The sequence below is a fragment of the Phaethon aethereus genome (genome assembly GCF_964289735.1).
Source record: "Phaethon aethereus genome assembly, chromosome: 2".
Classification (NCBI taxonomy): domain Eukaryota; kingdom Metazoa; phylum Chordata; class Aves; order Phaethontiformes; family Phaethontidae; genus Phaethon; species Phaethon aethereus.
This window is the reverse complement of record NC_138582.1, coordinates 75,472,765-75,496,638: the sequence shown is the minus strand read 5'-3', so window position 1 is coordinate 75,496,638 and position 23,874 is coordinate 75,472,765. Positions and strand designations below refer to the sequence as shown.

Sequence of the window (23,874 nt, the reverse complement as noted above, 5' to 3'; positions counted from 1 at the left end):
AATCCTTTGAAAGATGGATGAGTGTCGTGGTTTAGGCCCAGCCGGCAACTAAGCACCACGCAGTCGCTCACTCACTCCCCCTCCCACAGTAGGGTGGGGGAGAGAATTAGGAAAAAAAACTCATGGGTTGAGATAAACATGGTTTAATAGGACAGAAAGAAAGAAGGAAACAACAATGATAATACCAACAAAGGAATGTACAAGAACAAGTGATGCCCAATACAGCAATTGCTCACCACCCGGCGATCGACAGCCCGTCCCCGAGCAGCGATTTCCGCCCCCCGGCCAACTCTAGTTTATGTACTGGGCATGACGTCGTATGCTAGGGAATATCTCTTTGGCCAGCCTGGGTCAGCTGTCCCGGCTGTGTCCCCTCCCAGCTCCCCGTGCACCCCCAACCTCCTTGCTAGCAGGCCAGCACGAGAAGCTGGACTGTCCTTGACTGCTCAGCAGCAACCCAAAACATCAGCACATTACCAACAGTTTCTCATCCCAAATCCAAAACACAGTGTCACACTGGCTTCTGTGAAGAAAACCAGCTCTATCCTGGCTGAAACCAGGACAGTATCCACCCCTGCCGAGGTCCTGTATTTTTCAATACATTTCAATTATTCAGTATTACTCTTTTTGTCTTTTAATATACACACACAGATATCACTTTCTTAGTCCATGGGCCATCACTTTAAAATGTCTGTGGAGTTCATTCAGTCCATGACTCTGGGCTTCATCCATCATAGCAGTCTCTCAGCGCAGGGGAGATGGTATGTGGTGTTGGATTGTTATCTGGCACGGTCCATGTCCATGATCTGTAGGTCGAAGATGTCGATCTCGAGGGAATTGTTGGGCGCAAGCTGCTGAAGCCAGTTCTGGTTCCAGCACTGCTGCATGTTGTTTAGTTTCGGTGAAGCTCATTCTTCATCAGTCTGGGTCATTCTTACTGTAATACCATCAATATGGTAGATAGCAACCATAGTAGTAATGACATACTGTACTGTGTAACAATTAACATAATACAATTCAAATCATTGACTATTTTCACCCAATATCAAGTCTCCTTGATGTACACATCGGACTTCCCCATCCTTCCGCATTACCCACCAAGTGCACCCAGGTCCCTGGGCAAAGGCAATCCCACGAACGGGTTTGCCTTTGCCTGAGGCAGGAGTAACTCAGACTGTCTTCCCCAGCATGTTTCTCACATGCACCACAGGGACTTTATCCCCTTCTACAGTACGTAAAAGTTTTGATTGGGCAGGGCCGGCTCTATTAGTAGATCCCCTAGTGTTGACTAACCAGGTGGCTTTTGCTAAATGTTTATCCCAATGTTTGAATGTCCCGTCACCCATTGCTCTCAGTGTAGTCTTTAACAGTCCGTTGTATCGTTCAATTTTTCCGGAAGCTGGTGCATGATAGGGGATATGATACACCCACTCAATGCCGTGCTCTTTGGCCCAGGTGTCTATGAGGTTGTTTTGGAAATGAGTCCCATTGTCTGACTCAATTCTTTCGGGGGTGCCATGTCGCCATAAGACTTGCTTTTCAAGGCCCAGGATAGTGTTCCGGGCGGTGGCATGGGGCACAGGGTATGTTTCCAGCCATCCGGTGGTTGCTTCCACCATGGTAAGCACATAGCACTTGCCTTGGCGAGTTTGTGGAAGTGTGATATAGTCAATCTGCTAGGTCTCGCCATATTTATATTTCAACCATCGTCCTTCATACCAGAGGGGCTTTAACCGCTTGGCTTGTTTGATCGCAGCACACGTTTCACATTCGTGGATAACCTGTGCAATAGCGTCCATGGTCAGGTCCACCCCTCGATCCTGAGCCCATCTATATGTTGCATCTCTTCTCTGATGGCCTGAGTTGTCATGGGCCCACCGAGCTATAAATAATTCACCCTTATGTTGCCAGTCCAGATCCACCTGAGCCACTTCAATCTTAGCAGCCTGATCCACCTGATGGTTGTTTTGATGTTCTTCGGTGGCCCGACTCTTGGGTACGTGAGCATCTACATGGCGTACTTTTATGACCAGATTCTCTAGTCGGGCAACAATATCTTGCCACAATTCAGCAGCCCAGATGGGCTTGCCTCTGCGTTGCCAGTTGTTCTGCTTCCATTGCTGCAGCCACCCCCATAGAGCATTTGTTACCATCCATGAGTCAGTATAAAGATAGAGTATTGGCCATTTTTCTCGTTCAGCAATATCTAAAGCCAGCTGGATGGCTTTCACCTCTGCAAACTGACTTGATTCACCTTGTCCTTCAGCAGCTTCTGCGACTCGTCGTATAGGGCTCCATACAGCAGCTTTCCACTTTCGATGTTTGCCTACAATACGACAGGACCCATCAGTAAACAGGGCATATTGCCTTTCATTCTCTGGCAGTTCATTATATGGTGGAGCCTCTTCAGCACGTGCCACCTCCTCTTCTGGTGATATTCCAAAATCTTTGCCTTCTGGCTAGTCCATGATCGCTTCCAAGATTCCCGGGCGATTAAGGTTTCCTATTCGAGCCCGCTGTGTAATAAGCGCGACCCACTTACTCCACGTAGCATCAGTCGCATGATGCGTAGAGGGAACCCTCCCTTTGAACATCCAGCCCAGCGCCGGCAGTCGGGGTGCCAGAAGGAGCTGTGCTTCAGTACCAACCACTTCTGAGGCAGCTCGAACTCCTTCATATGCTGCCAGTATCTCCTTTTCAGTTGGAGTATAGCGGGACTCAGATCCCCTATATCCTCGACTCCAAAACCCTAGAGGTCGACCTCGAGTCTCTCCTGGTGCCTTCTGCCAGAGACTCCAGGTAGGGCCGTTCTCCCCGGCTGCCGTGTAGAGCACATTTTTAACATCTTGTCCTGCTCGGACTGGCTCGAGGGCTACAGCATGAACTATCTCTTGTTTAATTTGCTCGAAGGCTTGTCATTGCTCAGGGTTCCATTTAAAATCGTTCTTCTTCCGGGTCACTTGATAAAGAGGGCTTACAATCAGACTGTAATTTGGAATATGCATTCTCCAGAAACCCACAATGCCCAGAAATGCTCGTGTTTCTTTTTTGCTAGTTGGTGGAGACATAGCTGTTATTTTGTTGATCACATCCGTTGGGATCTGTCGACGTCCATCTTGTCATTTTATTCCTAAAAACTGGATCTCTTGTGCAGGTCCTTTGACCTTACTTTGTTTTATAGCAAAACCAGCTTTTAGAAGGATTTGAATTATTTTCTTCCCTTTCTCAAAAACTTCTTCTGCTGTGTTGCCCCATACGATGATGTCATCAATGTATTGCAGATGCTCTGGAGCTTCACCCTGTTCCAGTGCAGTTTGTATCAGCCCATGGCAAATGGTAGGGTTGTGTTTCCACCCCTGGGGAAGTCGATTCCAGGTGTATTGGACACCCCTCCAAGTGAAAGCAAACTGTGGCCTGCACTCTGCCGCCAAAGGGATCGAGAAAAATGCATTAGCAATATCAATGGTGGCGTACCACTTGGCTGCCTTTGACTCCAGTTCATATTGAAGTTCTAGCATGTCCGGTACGGCAGCGCTCAGTGGTGACGTGACTTCATTCAGGCCACGATAGTCTACTGTCAGTCTCCACTCTCCATTAGACTTTCGCTCTGGCCATATGGGGCTGTTAAAGGGTGAGCGAGTCTTGCTGATCACTCCTTGGCTCTCCAGCCGACGAATCAGCTCATGGATGGGAATCAAGGAGTCTCGGTTGGTGCGATATTGCCGCCGGTGCACTGTTGTGGTAGCGATCGGCACCTGTTGTTCTTTGACCCTGAGCAACCCCACCACAGAAGGGTCCTCTGAGAGACCAGGCAAGGTGGACAGCTGTTTAATTTTTTCCGTCTCCAAGGCAGCTATACCAAAAGCCCACCGGTACCCTTTTGGGTTCTTGAAATACCCTCTCCTGAGATAGTCTATGCCCAGGATGCATGGAGCCTCTGGGCCAGTCACAATGGGGTGCTTCTGCCACTCATTCCCAGTTAGGCTCACTTCAGCCTCCAGTACAGTCAGCTGCTGGGATCCCCCTGTCACTCCGGAAATACAGATGGGTTCTGCCCCTATATGGCTTGATGGCATTAAGGTACATTGTGCACCAGTGTCCACTAAAGCCTTATATTCCTGTGGGTCTGATGTGCCAGGCCATCTAATCCACACAGTCCAATAAACTCGGTTGTCCCTCTCCTCCGCCTGGCTGGAGGCAGGGCCCCTCTAATCCTGTTCATAGTACTCGTTACCCACTTCTTGTAAATAGGAATCAGAAGTCCCCTCAAGAGGATCAGAGGTGAGATCAGCTCTTCTATTCTTTCTGGGGAACTGCCCACTGGAAAGTGGAGCGACGATTTTTCTGGAGGAACCTGAACCCCCTTTTGTAATTGTTTTTCCTTGCAGCTCGCGTACTCGTGCCTCTAGGGTCGAGGTAGGTTTTCCATCCCACTTCCTCATGTCCTCTCCGTAGTCACGCAATTGAAACCACAGGGTGGCTCGTGGTGTGTATCCTCTATATCCTCTCTCTTGAACAGAAGAGCGCTTACTCCTAATGGCTGAGACACTGGTCCGTACAGGTGGAGGGTAGGGCATATCCTCTTTGAATTGCCGGAACTCCTGGGGCAGTTTCTTTACAGCAGAGATGCAGGCCCGTAGGGAGGAAGAGAGACTTTCTTCGTATTGCCGGAGTTGGCCAGCCAATTCATCCACCGTTGGTCTCTCTCCGTCTTTCCAGGCCATTACTGCTAATGAGTTGGCATATGATGATGATGCACTCCATACAAACTTCCGCCACATAGATCGCGTGCAATTGACTTCATCTGGATCTTTGGATGATTGTCCATTGTTCAAGTCTCCATAAATCACTTCCAACACAGCTAGCTCCCTCAGGTACTGGATACCTTTCTCCATGGTGGTCCACTTGCCTGGGTGACATAGAACATCTTCCTTGAAGGGGTACCTTTCCTTCACACCCGACAGGAGTCGTCTCCAGAGGCTGAGGACTTGTGCACCTTTTCCAATTGCTTTGTCAATGCCCCCTTCTCTAGAAAGGGATCCCAGCTGCTTGGCTTCCATACCCTCTAATTCCAGGTTACTGGCCCCATTATCCCAGCATCGGAGCAGCCAGGTGACAATGTGCTCACCTGGACGACGGCTGAAATCCTTTCGCATATCTCGCAATTCACTCAGGGATAGAGATCGGGTAGTTACCATCTCTTTTATGAGTTCTTCCCCTTCCTCTTCTTCAAGCGATGACTCGCTCTCTTCCCTCTTCAGTCCTTGTGATGGCCCTGCTTCAGAGCACTCTGCCTCCTCACTCGCTTCCTCTGCCTCCTTCTTAGCAGAATCTTCCTCATCCCTTACTAAACGAGCTGACTTCCGCTTCCAAGATTTCTTCTTTTGTACAGGGGTAACTGATACCAGGATGGGCTGGTTCTCTGGTTCAGCTGCAGCAGTCTGAGTAGCTACAGTGCCCGCCGTGGGGGTTGGAGTAGTCACAGTGCCTGCCACATTGCCATCAGACCCAGAGAGCCTCTCTCCCCTTTGCATAGTGTTAAATAGGGTTCTGTAGGCATGGGCCAGGCCCCAGCACATGGCAATGATTTGTGTCTCCTTGGAGCTGCCAGGCTGACAGCATACTTCTTCCAAATATTCTGCTAGTTTATCAGGATTCTGCACTTGTTCGGGAGTGAAGTTCCAAAACACCGGAGGTGCCCACCGCCCCAGGCATTTGCCCATGCTGTTCCACACACCCTGCCATTCATAACTATCCAGCCTTGGGGCAGATCTCCGGCTGATATTCTTAAATTGCTTGCCAACCTTAGACAAAACCGAAACAATGTTCCCCAGAAGTAGCAATAGAGGTATTTTAACTACCCAAGGGTGTTCAAAATACGGAAAAATTACTGTGATGAAGGAGGAAATGTTATGATAGAGGGTAGCAAAGGTACCACTCTGCATTTCCTCCATAGAAAGCCTTTCAGAGGCAGAAGTATAATTGCTAATCGTCTCCACAAGACAGTAGTCAAAATACAGTAACGGCTTTAGTACAGAGCTCAGATGATACCACATTAAGCTCAAGGTCAGTGCTCTAAAAACAAAACTCGCAGGCGAGTACAGCAGCCCGCAGAGACCAACACCGATCCTTAACATGTACAGCAAAGACGAGAGCATCATGCAAATCAAATAAACTGATATTGTGACCTGCAACCGTTATTATCTCAAGCCTCGTGCCCCACGTTGGGCGCCAAAAAGGACTGTCGTGGTTTCGGCCCAGCCGGCAACTAAGCACCACGCAGCCGCTCATTCACTCCCCCTCCCACAGTAGGGTGGGGGAGAGAATTAGGAAAAAAACCTTGTGGGTTGAGATAAACACGGTTTAATAGGACAGAAAGAAAGAAGGAAACAACAATGATAATACCAACAAAGGAATGTACAAGAACAAGTGATGCCCAATACAGCGATTGCTCACCACCCGGCGATCGACAGCCCGTCCCCGAGCAGCGATTTCCGCCCCCCGGCCAACTCCAGTTTATGGACTGGGCATGACGTCGGATGGTGGGGAATGTCCCTTTGGCCAGCCTGGGTCAGCTGTCCCGGCTGTGTCCCCTCCCAGCTCCCCGTGCACCCCCAGACTGCTCTCTGGCCGGCCAGCACGAGAAGCTGGACTGTCCTTGACTGCTCAGCAGCAACCCAAAACATCAGCACATTATCAACAGTTTGTCATCCCAAATCCAAAACACAGTGTCACACTGATTTCTGTGAAGAAAACCAGCTCTATCCTGGCTGAAACCAGGACAATGAGCTATTACAGGGCTACCTTCCTAGTAAGTGTGCCTAATGAACAATGTTAAAAAATTGTTTTCTGAAACAAGAAACAGTATGGATAAAAGGAAATTCTATATCACCCTTGCAGGAAAAGATCAAGGTGATTCTGAAAAATATTCTTTTATGATAATGGAGAAGTATCGAGACATTCAGGAAGAAAAAATCAAATGCCAGGATGCTGTCTTTGAAAGGCAAAACAGGATTGTTCCAATAAGAATAAAACCTGCCTGCAAAATAAAGACATGTTTCCCTAGAAGGACTCTTACTGACTAATGCAGTGGATGAAATTATTAATTTTTTATGTTGTTGTTAACTTGCTTTTTTCTAAATGGCATTATTCTAAGTCAGACTTGCATAGTTTCCCCATTTTGTTCCTCTTTCTTATTTTCTTCCATTTTTATTTTTCACTGGAAACCACAGGAAGACATTTTTGTAGTGAGGATATCATTCCTGCTGATCATATATCATTTGTGAGCCGACTGAATTTGTTCCACATGTCTTTTGAACATGTACTGTACAAAATGTCTGGTAATATAGGGACTCTGGTAAAGAGATGTCTAGTGTTTTTTCATTACAGCTGTGTATTTGAATTAGTATTTAATTAGTAAGGCACATAAATACAGTAGGAGAGCTGAGAGCGAATTCTCCCTCCTTTGATTTCGCTCGAGATAAGGAAGCTCTGATTTATTATTCGGTAGTAAAGATCAGAGCATGTCTCAAAAAGAAGGCAAAAGAAAACAGGAGAAATATTGCTGTCTGTGTGTTCGTTAATAGACAGGTTTTTCCACACAGTGCGCTGCCATCACCTTGAAAATAGAGATCCTTGGTTAGCCGAGGTCTGATGTCTGTGTAGCGGGATGTATATCTATAGTATATATATAATATCAGCATGAATAAACAAGGGTTGTTATCACTGTGAGAGGAATGCAGAGCTTTAACATCGGGTCACTGATCAGTCAGCAGCAGGTTGTCGTGATGAAACACCTGCATTTTACTGCCTGATTACTCAAGCTATCGTCATCCCTGTCGTGTTTAGGGGATGTGGGCTGTTGGAATACTCTGCATTTTTCTTTCTGAAATTCAAAGACTCTTGCAGTTATGCTCATGTAGTTGAATTGAGTATCTCTTAAGTTAGAGTTAGCTTTCTGCTTCGTCCTCCTCACCTTTAACTTTACTCCTAGTAAAACACTGAATTATAGTCTTTCATTATTTACTTCAGTTTCCTAGATAAAATAGTTATGTGGGGGTTTTTTGTTTAGTAAATGCAACCATCTGCCTTTTAGCCAAATGAAATAGGATGGTTTTACAAGGTAACCTTCCACACAATAGGTTATCTTGAGTCTGGCTAGCGTTGCCTGTCTGATGTTTTTGGCACAATAACTCACGAAGCCTCTTGGGTTTAGGCATCAGATAATCATACAAATGCAAATCAACATGCAGATCAAGCAAATACGTCCTAACTGGAAGAACAAATTTTGACCTTACTTAGTGGAAAAATGAGAGAAACATATCTGAAAATTCTGTAGAGGGCATTTTTATTAAAATAATTTGGGTAAGAACCACAGCAAAAATCTTTTCCCTTCATTGATCATTTATTTTATCCAAGACACACAGCCTGTAATTAGAGAAAACTGTGTTTCTCTACCACACCGTTTTGTTAACAGGACTTACGTTAATGCAACGTAACTCAGTAATATCACTGGGAACATGAGCAACAAACGCACTGAAAGCATAGCATATAGGTTTTTGTTGAAGATTTGTCTAAGCCTATGTGAACTGATGGTAAGTGGGGTAAAATTCCTCCCACCTGAATTTTAGAAGTTCAGTGTCGATCGAACTGGGCTAACAAAGCTTCCTTCATCCTTAAGGGAGAAAAAATGATATCTTTGGGGAAAGTCTACCTGGCATATTTTAGATCCCTGCATTAAGATGCACTGTAGCTTTCACTGTCTGCATTAACTTCACTCTCTGTGAAGCAGGGGAGACTGTAGAAGCTGGATCTTTCTGCTTGATCATCCACCTGGCCACATCATTCCACCTTGTGCTATCTCTTGAATAAATGATGCAACAGCTTTCCATTCTGATCACCATCACCAATGGTTTCTGCTTTTCCTCTAGGAGCCAAGCCGTGGTCCAACATCATGGAGATCCTGGAGGAGAAGGATGGGGTTGATACTGAGCTACTGGTTTACGCAATGACCTTGGTTAACAAGGTTTGTTTATTTTGTTAGCATAACTGGTGGAGACGTTAGTATTTTCAATTGTACAATGATCTTCCCTGATGAGAACACATGACAAAGGAGACCTGTCCCAGAGAACTTGCAGGATAAGCTGTAAGCAATCAGCACACTCCTGTTACTTGTGTTGTAGTCACCCAGAGGCAGCAGCGGGGAGCAGAATTGCTATTTTGCTAGATGCTGTGTGGAAACATGTTATGACATGGCTCCTCTCCCAGCGCTGACAATGCACTGCAAAACAAAACTCAACAAACTAGCTCAACACATGGTCCAAGGCGAGAAAGAAAGCAAGTACTGGTGAAAAAATCACATGCTCACAAAGGCTTGCATTGTGCACAATTTTCTAATTCAGATAGTTTAAATTCTTTTTTACTGCAAACCAGATATGATGAATTTAACAGGTCTGAGTGCTAGTAAGAGCATTTGTGCTTAAAAAAAACCAAGGTTACGTTTTTTCTTCTTTATTTCTATTTTCTGGTGTCCTGTACTACAAGTAGTAGTTTTGCAGTAAAACCAAACGTTTTCCAAAGTATTCAGTTGTGCTATGAGGAGGGAGAAAGTGAAAGGTTTGTAGAAGTTAAAAATTTATTAGCGTAAACTCCTTAAAAATTAGCGTCTAGTCTAAACAAATCTTAGGGTAACTAAAATTAAAAATGGATCTTTTAAAGAGCACAGAAGATCAGCATACTACTAGCAAATCAAAATAGCCATGTGTTTTATGATTATACTTAATAGGCCAGAGTATTACAGAATATTGTTATTGTTATTCATTATGTTCAGTTCAAGATCCCGAGTGTTGGTGGGGTCATAAATCAGGCTGCCAGTTTACTGTGCTCATGGCTACATGTTTGGAGCCGCGGGTTGCTTTGGGGTTTTTGATAAAGTAGTTTCTTAATGGCAGCAAAGATGCCTGAGGGGGACTACTGTCGCCCAGTGACATCACTGATGTCACTGATGTTTTACTTAGAGCCACTCTTGCTCCTGCTTACATGGTAGTAAGGATCCTCTTGACTTTAAAAGACCACCTCATCTCACTGATGTACTCTTTCGGAAAGGCATCACCAGGTTTATATGCTTCTGTCTGTAGCTGCTATTAAAGCCGAAGCGACTAGTTTTTAACAGCTTCATTTTACACCTCGTTGTTTTGTGTACCAGTTCCTCCTTCTGAGATAATTCTCTTCATCATTTTCACAGTTGTATCTACCTGGTGTTTGACTTCTTAAAAAAATGTGTTCTATGTTGACTTTTTTATCATCCTTTAGTTGATCACTTTAGTCTGAGTTTTTCACTACATCTAAAGCTATTTTTAGGAGGAGGTAGCTCTTTAAAAACACAAAAAAAGAAAAAGCATCTCGCAGTCAAAGGAGCAAGGCAGTTATGAAGATCAAGGAAGAGAGGAACCCCACAATGCCACACTTGTAATTATGATCTGGCTTATGGACAGCTTTATGATGTTTTTAATGGGATTTTTTTCATGATTATAGAGAAAACAGCAAGCAGCATGTCACAGTTGTAATTTTTTTCTCCCACAGAGAATACAAAGAAGCCTCAGATGGTTTCAGCTTCTCTAGGCAAGGAAATTTCAAAGATTTCAGTGCAGGCAGAGTCCTTACAAGGGATTTGTCTTGAGGAAGCATACTTCCCCCTTTTCTTTCTCCATGTATACTTTTACAGACTGCTTTCCTTCCTGCTCGGGACCAGAAAGCATATCTGCCCAGACATACGAATCGCTCCAATCCATTTATCCTCTTCCTTCTTTTTGCTGATGCTTAACCAACTTACTTATGCTGTCATTTCATTAACGCTCTCTTAATTTGCGGGGGGGTAGGCGTTAATGAATCTCTTAAATGAGATTGATCCCAATACAGATACTTCAGGTTATGTATAGTTCCAGTATAAACTTTGTCATCTTCCTTGGTTGGTTCCTGTGATCTGTTGGATCTTATTGTAATCTCTACATTCTTAATTTTTGTTTCTGAGGTACAAATAGATTAAAGCCTTTGTGTTTCCTTTATATAAAAAGAAAAACCCTACTCATCAAATGCAGAAATAAAATTGTGTGTTGCAGTCAATTAGTTTTCTATTTACTTGCTATGAAACCTCTTCATTATTGAGATTACACTGGAAGTTTTTAGTTCTAAGATTGCTATTGATTTTCCTTTTACCTGTATTTAAATATTGCCTATTCTCTCATATCATACAATACATTTAAAAACAAAAAAGTAGATAAAATAATTATGAGGTATATAAAAATTAATACATTTTGCTATAGTTGGATTAAGCACTGAATGCTTTTTAGCAGGTCCAGTATAAGACTGGAATTTAAGCACCAGCTTCCAGGCCAGTGGTTACTAGTGGGACCTTCGGATACCACCCACGGGCGGTCCATCAGTTGTAGTTGAAAAAGTGCTGTTTCAGTCCAATGTGGCATTAATACAGCAGCTGGCACATCGATTTTTGGTGACCTGCCTTAAGAACATCACCACTGCCACACTCGAACAATGATCGTCTTGCGTCCTGGATCTGATGTTGGCTGCACCAGATGTTTTAGAAGCAGTTGTGGTTCCTGGGAAAACGCATACATGAGAGATGCTTCTTCCTATCCCAAAGGAATTGAAAACTTGGCTAATGCCCGTGAGCGTGTTCATTTACCGCGTAGTGTTTTTCACCATAGCACGTAAGATTTCGATAGCGTCTCTCTATCTGGTGCCTGGGCCCTCTAGTGAAGCCCAGTGTGTTGGATGTTTAGTAACCAGAGCAGTACTCTTACGTTACTTGGACTTGCCTGTAAAGCATTGCACACCAAATGCATTTGGCTGGACTTTCTGCTGTCTGTATCCTCTCTGCACCCCTGGTTTATAGTGTGATTGTTTTGTAAATGACAAAAGGCACCATACTGATTAATTTTACTAGCTAGTGGCAGCCAGGGCTACACATTTTAAAATAGAGAGCCTTGCTGTCTGAAGCCAGGCATAGGCTACCACTAATTTATGTCAGGTTTTGCTCAGAAGCGTAACTGAGGATATGTAGCGATAAGAATATTATGCTGTTACCAGTTGAGTATGTTGTCCAATAGTTTTTATCCTCCAGGAAAACACTTGGCTGCTATACTCCCATAAAAGTCTTTCTTTTTTACCCGCGATACAACTTCAGCAGTTTTCTTGCCTTTCTTTCCATTGGGACTGTTACAGTTAGCAGTAGATAAAACGTATTGTTTAGACTTTGGTAAAAATGTGGTTAAGAAGATATACCAAGCTCAATACTCTTGGGCTGGGGTTTTGGTTTTAATTTCCATTTTGCCATTCCAAAAGCAGCAACCTGGGAGGGAAGAACCCAAAGTTGCATACGCTTTCCTGCAAGGGCTTAAGAGCAATTTGTAAAATCATACAAAAAACAAGTAAAAATCTTAATTCAGGGATGTTTCCTCAAATCAAAACCGGTTAGAGGCATAGGAACGAGTCTTGACATTCATATTCATGCTTCCTTCGTACACCCGAGTTCTGAACGTAACAAAATTCATCAAGCAAACCACAGAGTATGGTTTAAACACACTTCTCCAAGTCGCTAAATTTTAATTCTCTAGACAGGCTTTCATATTGTAAAGTTCAATCTTCAGAGCAGGAGGAAATATTTGGGACTTGTATGTATATTTTGATATGGCAGTATCATTTTGAACTTATCCAGGTACTCAGGAAGGAGCAAGGACCTTGGAAGGACCTGCCCAATTTATGAACTCTGTTCTGCCGGTTGCAGCTTTTGTTTCCTTTATAAAGCCGTGAAGAAAATGAGGGCCCACTCTTGCTTTCTAATATCACGAGCCAGAATTAATCAGTCATTTTATGCAAGGACCTCATGTTACTTGTGTTTAGTTACTGCAAATATCTTTCTCCTGGACTAACTGAACTGACCTTGTTGTGACACCAGAGGTGCCCTTTTACATCCCATTTTATAATGTTAGAAATTGAATTTGATATGCGTTAGGCTCTGAAAATGGATCTGTGTGGTTTAATGACAAACCATGCAAAGGAAAAATGTTTGATTTCATACTTGAGAGTTCAGTTGCCCAGTTCTGGCCAGTAGTGAAGATCAGATTTCCACTGCTGCATGATTTAAAATTATATTAACCAATAAAAGGCTGCTGACAAGAGCAGGGTTGCCAGTAAATACTACCTTATGCTGCTGTTTTCCCTGTCTACAGCCTTCCTGGCCTCAGATTTTTTTAAAAAGCTGTATTTGAAGGTAGGTGATCTGCATATCAACATTAAGACTATTTCCTGATATTTTAAGAAGGAAATGCTCAGCAGATCTGTGCAGAAGACCTGACTGTTTGTCCACCCTTTTGCACGTAAGTCATCAGATCTTACTGTGCCTGAAGACACTCAGGTCAGCATAGCTGCTGTCTACTTCTTTCATAAGCAAGAGAAAGCCTAATAGACATCGTTTTCTGTTACAGTTTTTCCATACCTGTGTTAAAGCTTCATTGAATTTATGATGTGATAGCTTCATTTGGCGAGTCCTCAGATTTCTACTCAATGCTAAGTGTCAGTTTAGGAAAGAACAAAATGTACATGGCATCTATTTTCAGCACTGTTCAGGAAAATTCAGTTCCATGGTCTTCAGTGGGTTTTAAAAAGAGGCTTAAACAGTGTCCTGGACAGAGAGAAATTCTTAATTAGACCCTGAACTCACAACCCTAACACTTCATCGGTGGTTGTGCTAAGCATCCCTGTTGCGGTGGACCTCACCAGACATCAGGCAATAGTCCTGTAGTACTGAAGAAGAAAATGTTGCTGTGTTGTGTTTAGTTAAAAAAAAAAAAAAAAATTAAATTTCAATGTACCTTGGTGATGCACGTTTTCCAGTGCCTTCTTTCACAGGAAAGAGGTGCTTTAACAGGACAGGGTATGTCAGCTGTCTTTTCCTCTCTCTTGTTATTCACATAATTCAGACCAATTTTCCTGAATGTAATGCTGCTTGGTGTAGGGAGGCAGCCCAGAGTGGCTGCTCTCTTCTGCGTTCTGCTGCTCAGAGCCACTTTGGAAAAGCCGTGCTCCAGAAAACCAGTATTCTCAGAGCAGAGTTCATCCCATCCCAGATATGAGAAGATGAAACTGTGGAGAGGGCCTGGTTTTTGCATGTGATGTCTCTATCTCTTGCTCTTTCTCTACTGGGAGTATAGATAAATTGCTTGGCTAATTGAATAGGAGAGAGGAAACTACTTCAGAGTAAGCATCTCTCTGCTGAGCTAGTCCAGAGTAATTTCTGGTTATTGTTGCTTCCAGTTAGTGTTAGTGGTTAGTGTTGCTTCCAGTCTGCATTCTCATCTGTTTTGCAGAAATGACCCCGTATAGACTGATTCTTGCGATCAGGTGTATGTTGCTCTGCAAGTAGGTTACACAGTATGTTCAGCAGTTTCTGCTCAACGTGCGCGGGATTACACTTATTCTTCTGCATCATCCATAAGGAGCAGTAAAAACTCAGCACAAGCTGAGCACAAATCAAACCAGAATAGCAGTGTTTTCTGTTGACTTTGTAAATGTCTGCAGGACTCTGGTGGATAAAGTTCGCTTGTGCTCTGGACAAAGCTGTCCGATGCCCATGTCCTCTTCCCATGCGTCACTCTGCAGTAAAGCTGTGAGTGGCTTGATCCAATCCCTCTCGCCACATACACCGCAGTGGCATACTATGGTATACTGCAGAAGACCACCTTCCTTTTCTTGGTTTTCTAAATTCACCGGAAAAATGGGAAATTACCATGGTAGGAAAAGTGCTCTCTCTTGAATGTACAGCAGGTGCCATAGAAGGCTCTGAACTCAAACAGTTCTTTTTCAATAACTATTATTATTGGCATTCTTTATTTTCTAGTGTGAAAAAGCTCCTCTCTAGTGTCACTGGTAACAGCTTACTCCATAATCAGGAATTAGTTTAACATTTTATGGGAATTAAGGAGTCAGTGTACCTTTAATAAGACTTTTCAAGTTGAAAGGGTAGGAAGGGAGGAAAGGAGTCAGTATCTCTGTAATATAAAACAATTTGTGCGCTGGGAGGATGACCACTGCTGCAGGTATGGAGGACAGTAGGCACACGGTGCAGGATATTTCCTGCTGCCCTGCCGTCACACAGCTGTGCATTGGACTTCTTCTTAAGGCCGAATTTACAGGAATCCGTAGGAAATCAACTTCACTGTTTTTAGCTAAACCTTTTTTTCTTCTCTCTTTGCTTTTATCCCTGCGTTTGATGCTTTAACATTCTCTGTTCTTTAAATCTGTACTTGAATGAAGACGGGAAGAATCCAACTGTGTATTTTAAAGACCCACATTTTCTATACTTTTTTGTATGAAATAACAACATCGATTTGTTTTGCCAATTATTCATTTTTCTGCACAGCGCACAAAGTTGTTTGTTAAAAGCTGTGCCACTTGTTTTTTATTTTCTAGCGGTGTCTCTAATCCCACATGATGGGTTTTGTTTTATTGAAATCATTCGTAGCACCACTTGCCACCCGCTTTTAAAAACCTTTGTTTAATTCTTTTCAAAACAAACAGATTTAAATGTTTTTCCTTTGATTCTTAGACGCTGTCGGGGTTGCCAGATCAAGACTCTTTCTACGACGTGGTGGACTGTCTGGAAGAGCTAGGCATTGAAGCTATTTCACAGAGACACTTGAACAAGAAAGGAACAGACTTGGACTTAGTTGAGCAATTTAACATTTATGAGGTAACATAACATGCCCTGGTTTATGCATCTTACAGCTTGTGCAAACTTCAAAGACAAAAGGAGGGGGGAATGTAACCTAGGTGAAATTTGGTTATCTATTTTGTTTTAAAAGAAAAACATCTGGTTGCTAGAAGTATTGCACACATTCGTGTATGCGACCTGCTACGGTACACAGCTGCGTTTAATGCAGATGCATTTCATGCTAAAGCTGGGGCATACTCCAAGGCAAACTAGCACGTTTACTAGCCTCCTTAGAGGCAGTTCTGCCTGCAATTAAAACTTTCTCAGACTGCTGGTTACACATCCTGAAGTAAGTAGAAGTTCTTTCCATATGAAAAAGTACTCAGCACATGAAAAAGTTCGGCTGAGCTCAGCTTCACAAATACCGCTTGATCTGCAGCTGAATACCCAACAAGTCCTTGTTTACGAGTTTACACTGGATTGGATCCTATACAGTTTGCAGCAATGGAGTAATGAGTGACTCCACATTCACCACCTAGGTATAAAATAACTACTTCTCAAGTATTTATATGTAAATATAATACAGACTGCGGGAAGTGTTGGAGTGGGGAGGTTTAGGCTGAAGTTAATGTAATGCAAATGTGAATTCATGTTCTGGTGTGATGAAATGAAATTACTTTACCTCCATCTAAGTCCAGGAAAAGGATTTTGGTGGATTTGATTCTCCATTTTCTTCATCAACTCTACACCCATGTCACTTCACTAACTTCAGCAGAGTTAAACTTTATGTACAGCAGTTTGCAGAAAGAGTCAGGCCAATATAGAACATGAGAATGAGAGGGCTCCATGTGCTTCTTTCTTTTTCTATTGTCAGAGGCGTCAGCTCATAAAATCCTTCTTAAAAGATGATCATTAATCTTAAAAGCGGGTTTTTTTTGTGCACGTTGTGCCTACTGAAAATTTGATTGCATAATTAGCAGTTGGCTTAGCTGGGTACCAGCTTTCTCTTGGTGACCAGACTAAATTGAGATATGCCTATGCACATTCTTTCTTTTTTCTCACATTGTTGTTTTTCATCTGAAAAATCTCTTCTTCCCCACTGAAATAGATTTTACACCCTAAGCAGAGATACCACACTTCCCCCTACCTTTGTTTTGTTAAAGTTGCTTCTGGTAAGAATTATCAGAATAACAAGACTAATAGAAACAAGAAGATCTGCATTCTTCTGATCACCCACATCGCCCTCTTCTGTACCTCTGCCTATTTGAATGCCTATTTGAATGGATCTTTCTCATATAATAATAATAAGATTACTTAAATGTTATGCTGCATTTCAGATGAGATCCACCAGTAACTTTTTTGTTTCTGCCAGTGATCTCTCTCCTCACACACCCTAATGTAGCACTTGCTTTGTTTCTGCTAGAGGTATGTCACATTGGCGTATCAACAGCGTGCTGTAGTTCAAGATACAAGGTGTTGCACCCATATTTTACTCCTCTACTATTTCTAACTGATGAGCTCCCAACCTGTCTCAGAAGTTTCTGTCAAATGTCATTGTGGCCATGCTATTCTCAGCATTTTTCTTTTCTGATATACATCTGTTCCTCTGTATTGACAGTGCTTCTGGACTGGCAGGAAATACTAAATTTTCCACTGAAAGGCATACATGAAAGTAATTATGCTAACCTAAAAACTGTGAGGGTTAGAGGAGATGTATGGTCTACCTTTTTTCCTTTTAATCCATTGTGATACCAGTTCACAGAAATAGATTTGTTTGTCAGGTTTTTTCCCTTTGTTTACTTTGCAGGGAGATCTGTAAAAATTGATATTTTTAAGAGGAATACAGTTACATACAGATCTGCTGATCTCTTCTTTGGCTGGATAGAAATGATGACACTATTCTGAGATACTTTCCAAAGTAGTAGATGGTAACTTCCACTCGATCATTACAAGTGTCATGTCTGAACATGAGGAAATGTTCAATCAGTCAATGCATGAGAGGTTTTTTTTGTTGATTTCAGTAGAGTTAAGGTTTCACCTAAGTATTTTGGAAGCAAATACAGAGAGCTAAGTGTCCAACATTGCTCAGCTTCCTTGAAAATTAAGTCCTACGTTAAAAAAAGCAAACTAGGAGAGATATATATCCTGTAGTGTTCTATACAAAGCATCAGTATATAATTTATATATATAATAAGACTTATAATTAAGTCTTACGAGGAGCAGCTGAGGGAACTGGGTTTGTTCAGTCTAGAGAAGAGGAGGCTGAGGGGAGACCTTATCGCTCTCTACAACTACCTGAAAGGGGATTGTGACGAGGTGGGTGTTGGTCTCTTCTCCCAAGTAACTAGCGACAGGACGAGAGAAAATGGCCTCAAGTTGCACCGGGGTGGGGTGGGGGGGGAGCGGTTAGACTAGATATTAGGAAAAATTTCTTACAGAGAGAGTGATCAAACATTGGACCAGGCTGCCCAGGGAGGTGGTGGAGTCACCATCACTGGAGGTGTTCAAAAAACGTATGGACGTGATGCTTCAGGACATGGTTTAGTGGGCATGGTGGTGTTGGGTTGGTGGTTGGACTTGATGATCTTAAAGGTCTTTTCAAACCTTAATGATTCTGTGATTCTATAGAAATGGTGACACTAATAGGAGTTAATCATGTTGAGATCAATTAATTTTTAAAGCCTAGTTGTGAAGACCTGTGGTGCCTAAAGGAACCATTGCAGAAGCCTCACCTTTCTCCTTTCTTTCTCAGATGACACTGAGACATGAGGATGGGGATGAGACTGCTGACCCCCCTCCCAGTGGGCGGAAGGACCGGAGAAGGGCCAGTCTTGGTGCTAGCGAGCGAAGGGGATTAGAGCGCCGACGGAGCCGCAGGCACTCGGTGCAGAACGTCAAAAGCACTTTATCGGCCCCTGCGAGTCCGTGCAGTCAGTCGAACCCTAGCTTCATGCTAGGCCACGGACAGCGCGTTGAAGATCTCAGTGAGAGGTAAGTGCATGAGCTGGGGATAGTCCTTTCTTTTCCCCTATTACTTTCTGTTTTGTTCATTGCACTTTATTAATCTGCTAGACTTATGTTTTCTTTTTTCCTCTCTTTCCACTGATTCAAAAAGGAAAAAAAAAAAGCATATTTAAAGTTAAAACAAAACAAAACAAAACAAACCCCAAAAAACAACAAAGAAGTGAATTTGTACGTGACTTGGTTTATCTACATAGCTAAGTTCTTTGGCACCATCCACTCTACTTAAACGGACCCAAACCACATCAAGTAGAGCATTGGACATGGGAACTAACCAAGGTTATTCTCATCCATTGACAGATTTTATATTCAGTATAGTGACGTAATAGAAGATTGTAACATCACAGTAATGCAGAGCTATTTGTCCTGGATGTGTGTTGTGGTTTAACTCCAGCTGGCAGCTAAGCACCACACAGCCACTCACTCAATCACCCCAGTGGGATGGTGGAAGAGAATCAGAAGGGTAAAAGTGAGAAAATTTGTGGGTTGAGATAAAAACAGTTTAATAATTGGAATAAAATATTATAATAATATTTTTTAAAAATGTAATGAAAAGGAAAACAACAGAGAGAGAGAAGTAAAACCCAAGAAAGACAAGTGATGCAAATGAAGACAATTGCTCACCACCAACCAGCTGATGCCCAGCCAGTCCCCAGGCAGCGCCACCCCACCAACCTTCCCCCTAGATTTATTGCTGAGCGTGATGCCATATGGTATGGAATATCCCTTTGGTCAGTTGGGGTCAGCTGTCCTGTCTGTGTCCACTCCCAACTTCTTGTGCACCCCCAGCCTCCTCGCTGGTGGGGCAGTGTGACGAGCAGAAAAAGCCTTGATTATGTGTAAGCACTGCTCAGCACTAACTAAAATACCCTCATGTTATCAACACTGTTTCCAGCCCAAATCCAAACCATAGCCCCATACTAGCTACTATGAAGAAAATTAACTCTATCCCAACGAAAACCAACATGTTCTCCATCCCTCACTCCATACCATTTACGTCTTGCCTAGGTCCCACAATACTCAATACATACAACCACCACCCCCCTTCCCATCAGCACAATATGTTACAGTTCATTCTGTATTTTCCCCCTTTCCAATCAGCACTCCAGCATAAATATTTTTCTTTGAGGCTATGCTGTAGTAGTGAATATATCTAATGTTTTATAATTAGTGAGAGAGAGACAGTAAAGACTAGTTGAGCAGCAGTCTGTAGCGCTGGAATCAGTCAAAGCTAGTGTCGTTGCCAGTCCCATAACGGTTGGCTCGGGCTACACACGCTTAGGAGAAGAGGGAGCTGCAGATCCTCAACGTGACTGACTACCTCACAAGAGGGCTGGAATTAATTTTGCCTAAGTTAGATGTCTGATCAGCTCGCCTCCCTTTGATGTCAGTGAAGTGCAGCAAGCACTGTTAGGCCTTCAGTTATCTAACTTATTCTACGTGCCTGAAATTTCAACCAAGATGAATCATGCTCTGAAACTGGCTGTTTCTCTCTGTTAACTATAAAGGGAGGCTGGCTGACTGGCTCAGGTGAAGATACACGCACTGCAGATAGCCAAAGCTGCACACTGTCATCCTGTGGCTGAAGGTGCAATTTGCAAAACCAAAGCATACTCCATGAAGAGCGCATCTTGTGCTGGTTATAACATTTGGGAAGATCTTTGCGGGTTTCTGTTGGTTAGCACTTGGATGTGAACTTAGAGCCTTCAAATCCTGCGTTGCATGTAGGCAGCCCTTCTTGCAAAGCAAACTGAGTTCACTAGAGCTTAATGGCTTCAGGCAATGTAAAAATGCAAGACTCTAAATAATTTAAACAGTAGTTGCGTGTTGTATACCGCATAGTGGTTTTTGGTTTTCTTTTTTTTTTTTTTTCTCCCCACCTTCTTGCATTTGGCAACACATTCATGCTTCTTTTCCATCACCTTCTATTGGCCGGCCCTTCAGTGAGCTGGAGGCTGAGCGCCCCGTGGTCGTACAGGCTGATGACAAGGATGACAGTGCATTTGAGGCTGAGTTTAAAGCATCTTCAGTGTGAGTACAGCTGCGGGCTTCAGCTGCTCTGCATGGGGTACCTCGTGCATGATCTTGGGCCCTGCTTCATGACTGACCAGTGTGACTGAGAATCTGTACCCAGGGATGTGCAGCAGATGTCGTTGATTTGTTAAACTGATTAATTTGGATTAGAAATAAGGGGATGCTTCAACACTACAAAAATAGTTGATTCTCTTACTGTAGTTAAACAAATACAAGTCACGCAGGATAACAACTGCTACAATATGTTTTCTCACTATTAATGTCTGCTTATTCGCTTTATTTTTCAGTTTTCAGTAATTCCTAATGAATTTGTGTTTGAGATGATTTTTTGTATTGGGGCAGCAGAAACATGTCAGATTAGTTTCATAAGTTCTTTCAAGTATTTTTTCACCAACATAGCATAATTTCAATAATTATCTTCCTTTTCTGGAAAAAAAAAAAATCCAGTTCTGCTCTACATCCTCCTTGAAGCTGACATAATTTATATCTTAATTTAAGTTGAAATCCAAGAAACAAATCTTCATTTAAACAGTCAAATTTAATTTCATGTTGCAGTTGCCCTTGGAATCTTCTCTAGGAAAAGAATTAAATTCTCTTCATCGCCATTTGGATTTTCTAACTTGCTCACCTGCCTCTATAAGGAAAGAGGCATTCAATTATGAATGTATGTAACACTGATCTTCACTTCACATATTGGTTAAATAGAAATCCTTTTCTCTGACCCTCTTAGCATGTAAAGACAAAGAGTATTACTGGTAGCTAGCAAATCGGGTTTTTTCCCATTGGACATTACAGACCACAGAATACGTTTTGGTACCCGAAGAGGCAAATTCTATGCCCAGTGAAATTTTTAAAGTTGCCATAACAAGAGGCTAGTCAACTGTTGGCACTTCTATAAATCCTGCTGGGTTTCTGGTAAACAAGCGTTTCAGAAAAGCGGATTCTGTCTTTCACATTTTTAGTCTCATAATCTGCCCAAATCTGTAGTTGTGGTAGGAAGAGGAAAACCAGCCTTCCTGCTTTATCATGTCCCAGCGAATCTCTCAACTTTCATTGAAATAGTCCAGATGAACACAGCAGTATCTCTACACCTGATAGCTAAACTGGGACAAAAAAATAAAGTAAAAGTTTCATGGCTTCTATTCATTAACATTTAAACAGAAAAATAGTGAAGGTGAATGCCTTGTACAAAGTTTTTACACATTTATAAAGTTCAAATTAACCTTAAGTGGAAAGAGGTTTTTCTCTCTGCAGTGTTCCTACTGAGATCAAGTTTTCAAATTTGAGCACATGGTCTCTGATGCAATATATTTATTGGTTTAAAGGACTTTAATAGAGCATCAGGAGTTTAGTCCTCACTGCAATTTGTAATGGAATTGTAAAATCCATTTTACCATCCAATCGTATGGTAAAATACGATGCAGGCATCACCTGCTTTTGTCAAAAGAAAGGCTTCTTGTGCCTGTTTCGCTTCCATCATTAGTGTTATAGAGAGGAAACTGTACAAATGGATAAAAATTACCTATTACCCCTCTAAACTGAAAGTAACTTTTGTTTGTCCAGGGAAGATGTGTCTTCTAGTAATGACCTCCTTTTGGTTCATAATCCTAGTCCCTCTCGAGGCAGGAAAAAAGTTTGCAATAAGTTTTTGCAGTGCTGTATTTTCTGAAAAATAGTCTGCGAAATGGGTTTCAGTCTCTCTATTCCTTCATTACATTTTCTTTACCAATAGGAAACATGTAACAATATTAATGATACACTTATTGTGTTGCTCCTGCTGGTATCTAAACTTTGTGTGTGGTTGCAGATGTCTGTGTCTGGTTTTACAGTGGATTAGCACCATCAAGTTCAGTGGGATTGCTTCTAATGGACATGGTTAGAGATTAAAGTCACACTCTTAACACTGCACTTTTGTTTTGGGCAGTATTCTTGGTTATTTTTGGACTTTGCTACCAAAATCAGTAGAAGGTTCAAGTTCTTCCTCAGTATTCTTCTTCCCACAGTGTTCATGTTTCTTTTCTTTCTAACTCCATCAGCTGGTTTGGCAGTCACTTTGCTTTTGTTTACCACATCAAACAGGTTGTCCAGAGTCATCTGCTTTGTGTCAACCGATAGGTCTTCCAAGAAGAGAAAAGTCTATGGTGCCGGTAAAACAAAAAAAAAAGACAATATTGGCCAAATTCTGTTCTGTCTCACAATGTTCTATGTCCAGAAAAGCTGTCTGAAGTCAATGGAGTTGCTCTGATTTATGCCAGGCTAATTGAGAGCAGACTTTGGGTTTTGAGCTGGGAAAAGTTGACCGTAAATGCTAAGGGCAACCAAAAGGAAAACTTGCAGGCCTTTTTCATCCATTTGGCAACCTTCTTCCAAACTAAATGTATCGTTTTTTCACTTGTGGTTCAAAACAAATAAAGACCCAAATCTGCTTTGCGTTAAAATAGTTTTCATGGAGAATGAAACCAAGGTTAATGCGCCTGTTAATAAATAAATAAGTAAAGAAGTTGATAATGACTACTAACTAAGAAAGGCTGAAGGTTGGTTTAAGGATATGTAGCTGCTGCAGTATATTTTAAAATGCCAGTCCTGACCACCAGCAAGTTTGCTTTGCTCAAAACGTCTTTCTTTTACCGTGATGGCATAGAGCACCAAAAAGCCTGGGGGGAGCTTCAGTCCTGTTAACATGACATTTTAAATGCTTCGCTGAGGGCACCTCCTAAGGTTTTCTACGCTGGTCCAAATTGAGAGCTCTCAATCTGTGGTCTAGCATGCTCTTTCTTAAGCAGCAGACTTAAACAAATTCTTCCATGGGTTTTATTGTTTTGTTTGGGTCTTTTTTTCTTTTTAAAGTAAAGCTAGCTTTTTCCAACCACACAATGGATAGAGTTGGGGAAAAATGTAAGGAGTGGCATGGAACTTGCACTAGATTGATGTTGTTATTGTATGCAGTGATTTCTGGCTATATAATTAAAAAACAAATTGCTGTCTGTCTGTCTGTCTTTCAGTCTCGTGTCTGGCTTCGAGGGAGTGGAAGGCAGGTAGTTTGGAGGTTCTCAGTGCTGTCTTGAGCACTGAACAGGTGGTCTGCAGGAGCC

At 42.4% G+C, this 23,874-nt stretch overlaps 1 protein-coding gene across 3 annotated transcripts in view; it reads left to right on the top strand.

The window, feature by feature from the left end:
* FHOD3 (formin homology 2 domain containing 3) overlaps positions 1-23,874 on the top strand; it is a gene marked incomplete at its 3' end in the record, with an annotated part of 418,667 nt that overhangs the window by 284,193 nt on the left and 110,600 nt on the right. For 2 of the 3 annotated variants that reach the window (XM_081996647.1, XM_081996646.1), the window contains exons 8-10: positions 8,931-9,025; positions 15,623-15,766; positions 18,480-18,718. In XM_081996647.1, coding sequence (XP_081852773.1) covers positions 8,931-9,025; positions 15,623-15,766; positions 18,480-18,718 — 478 coding nt within the window. Of the gene's footprint in view, positions 1-8,930; positions 9,026-15,622; positions 15,767-18,479; positions 18,719-20,692; positions 20,780-23,874 lie in introns of all 3 variants that reach the window. The other variant, XM_081996645.1, reaches the window with a different exon arrangement.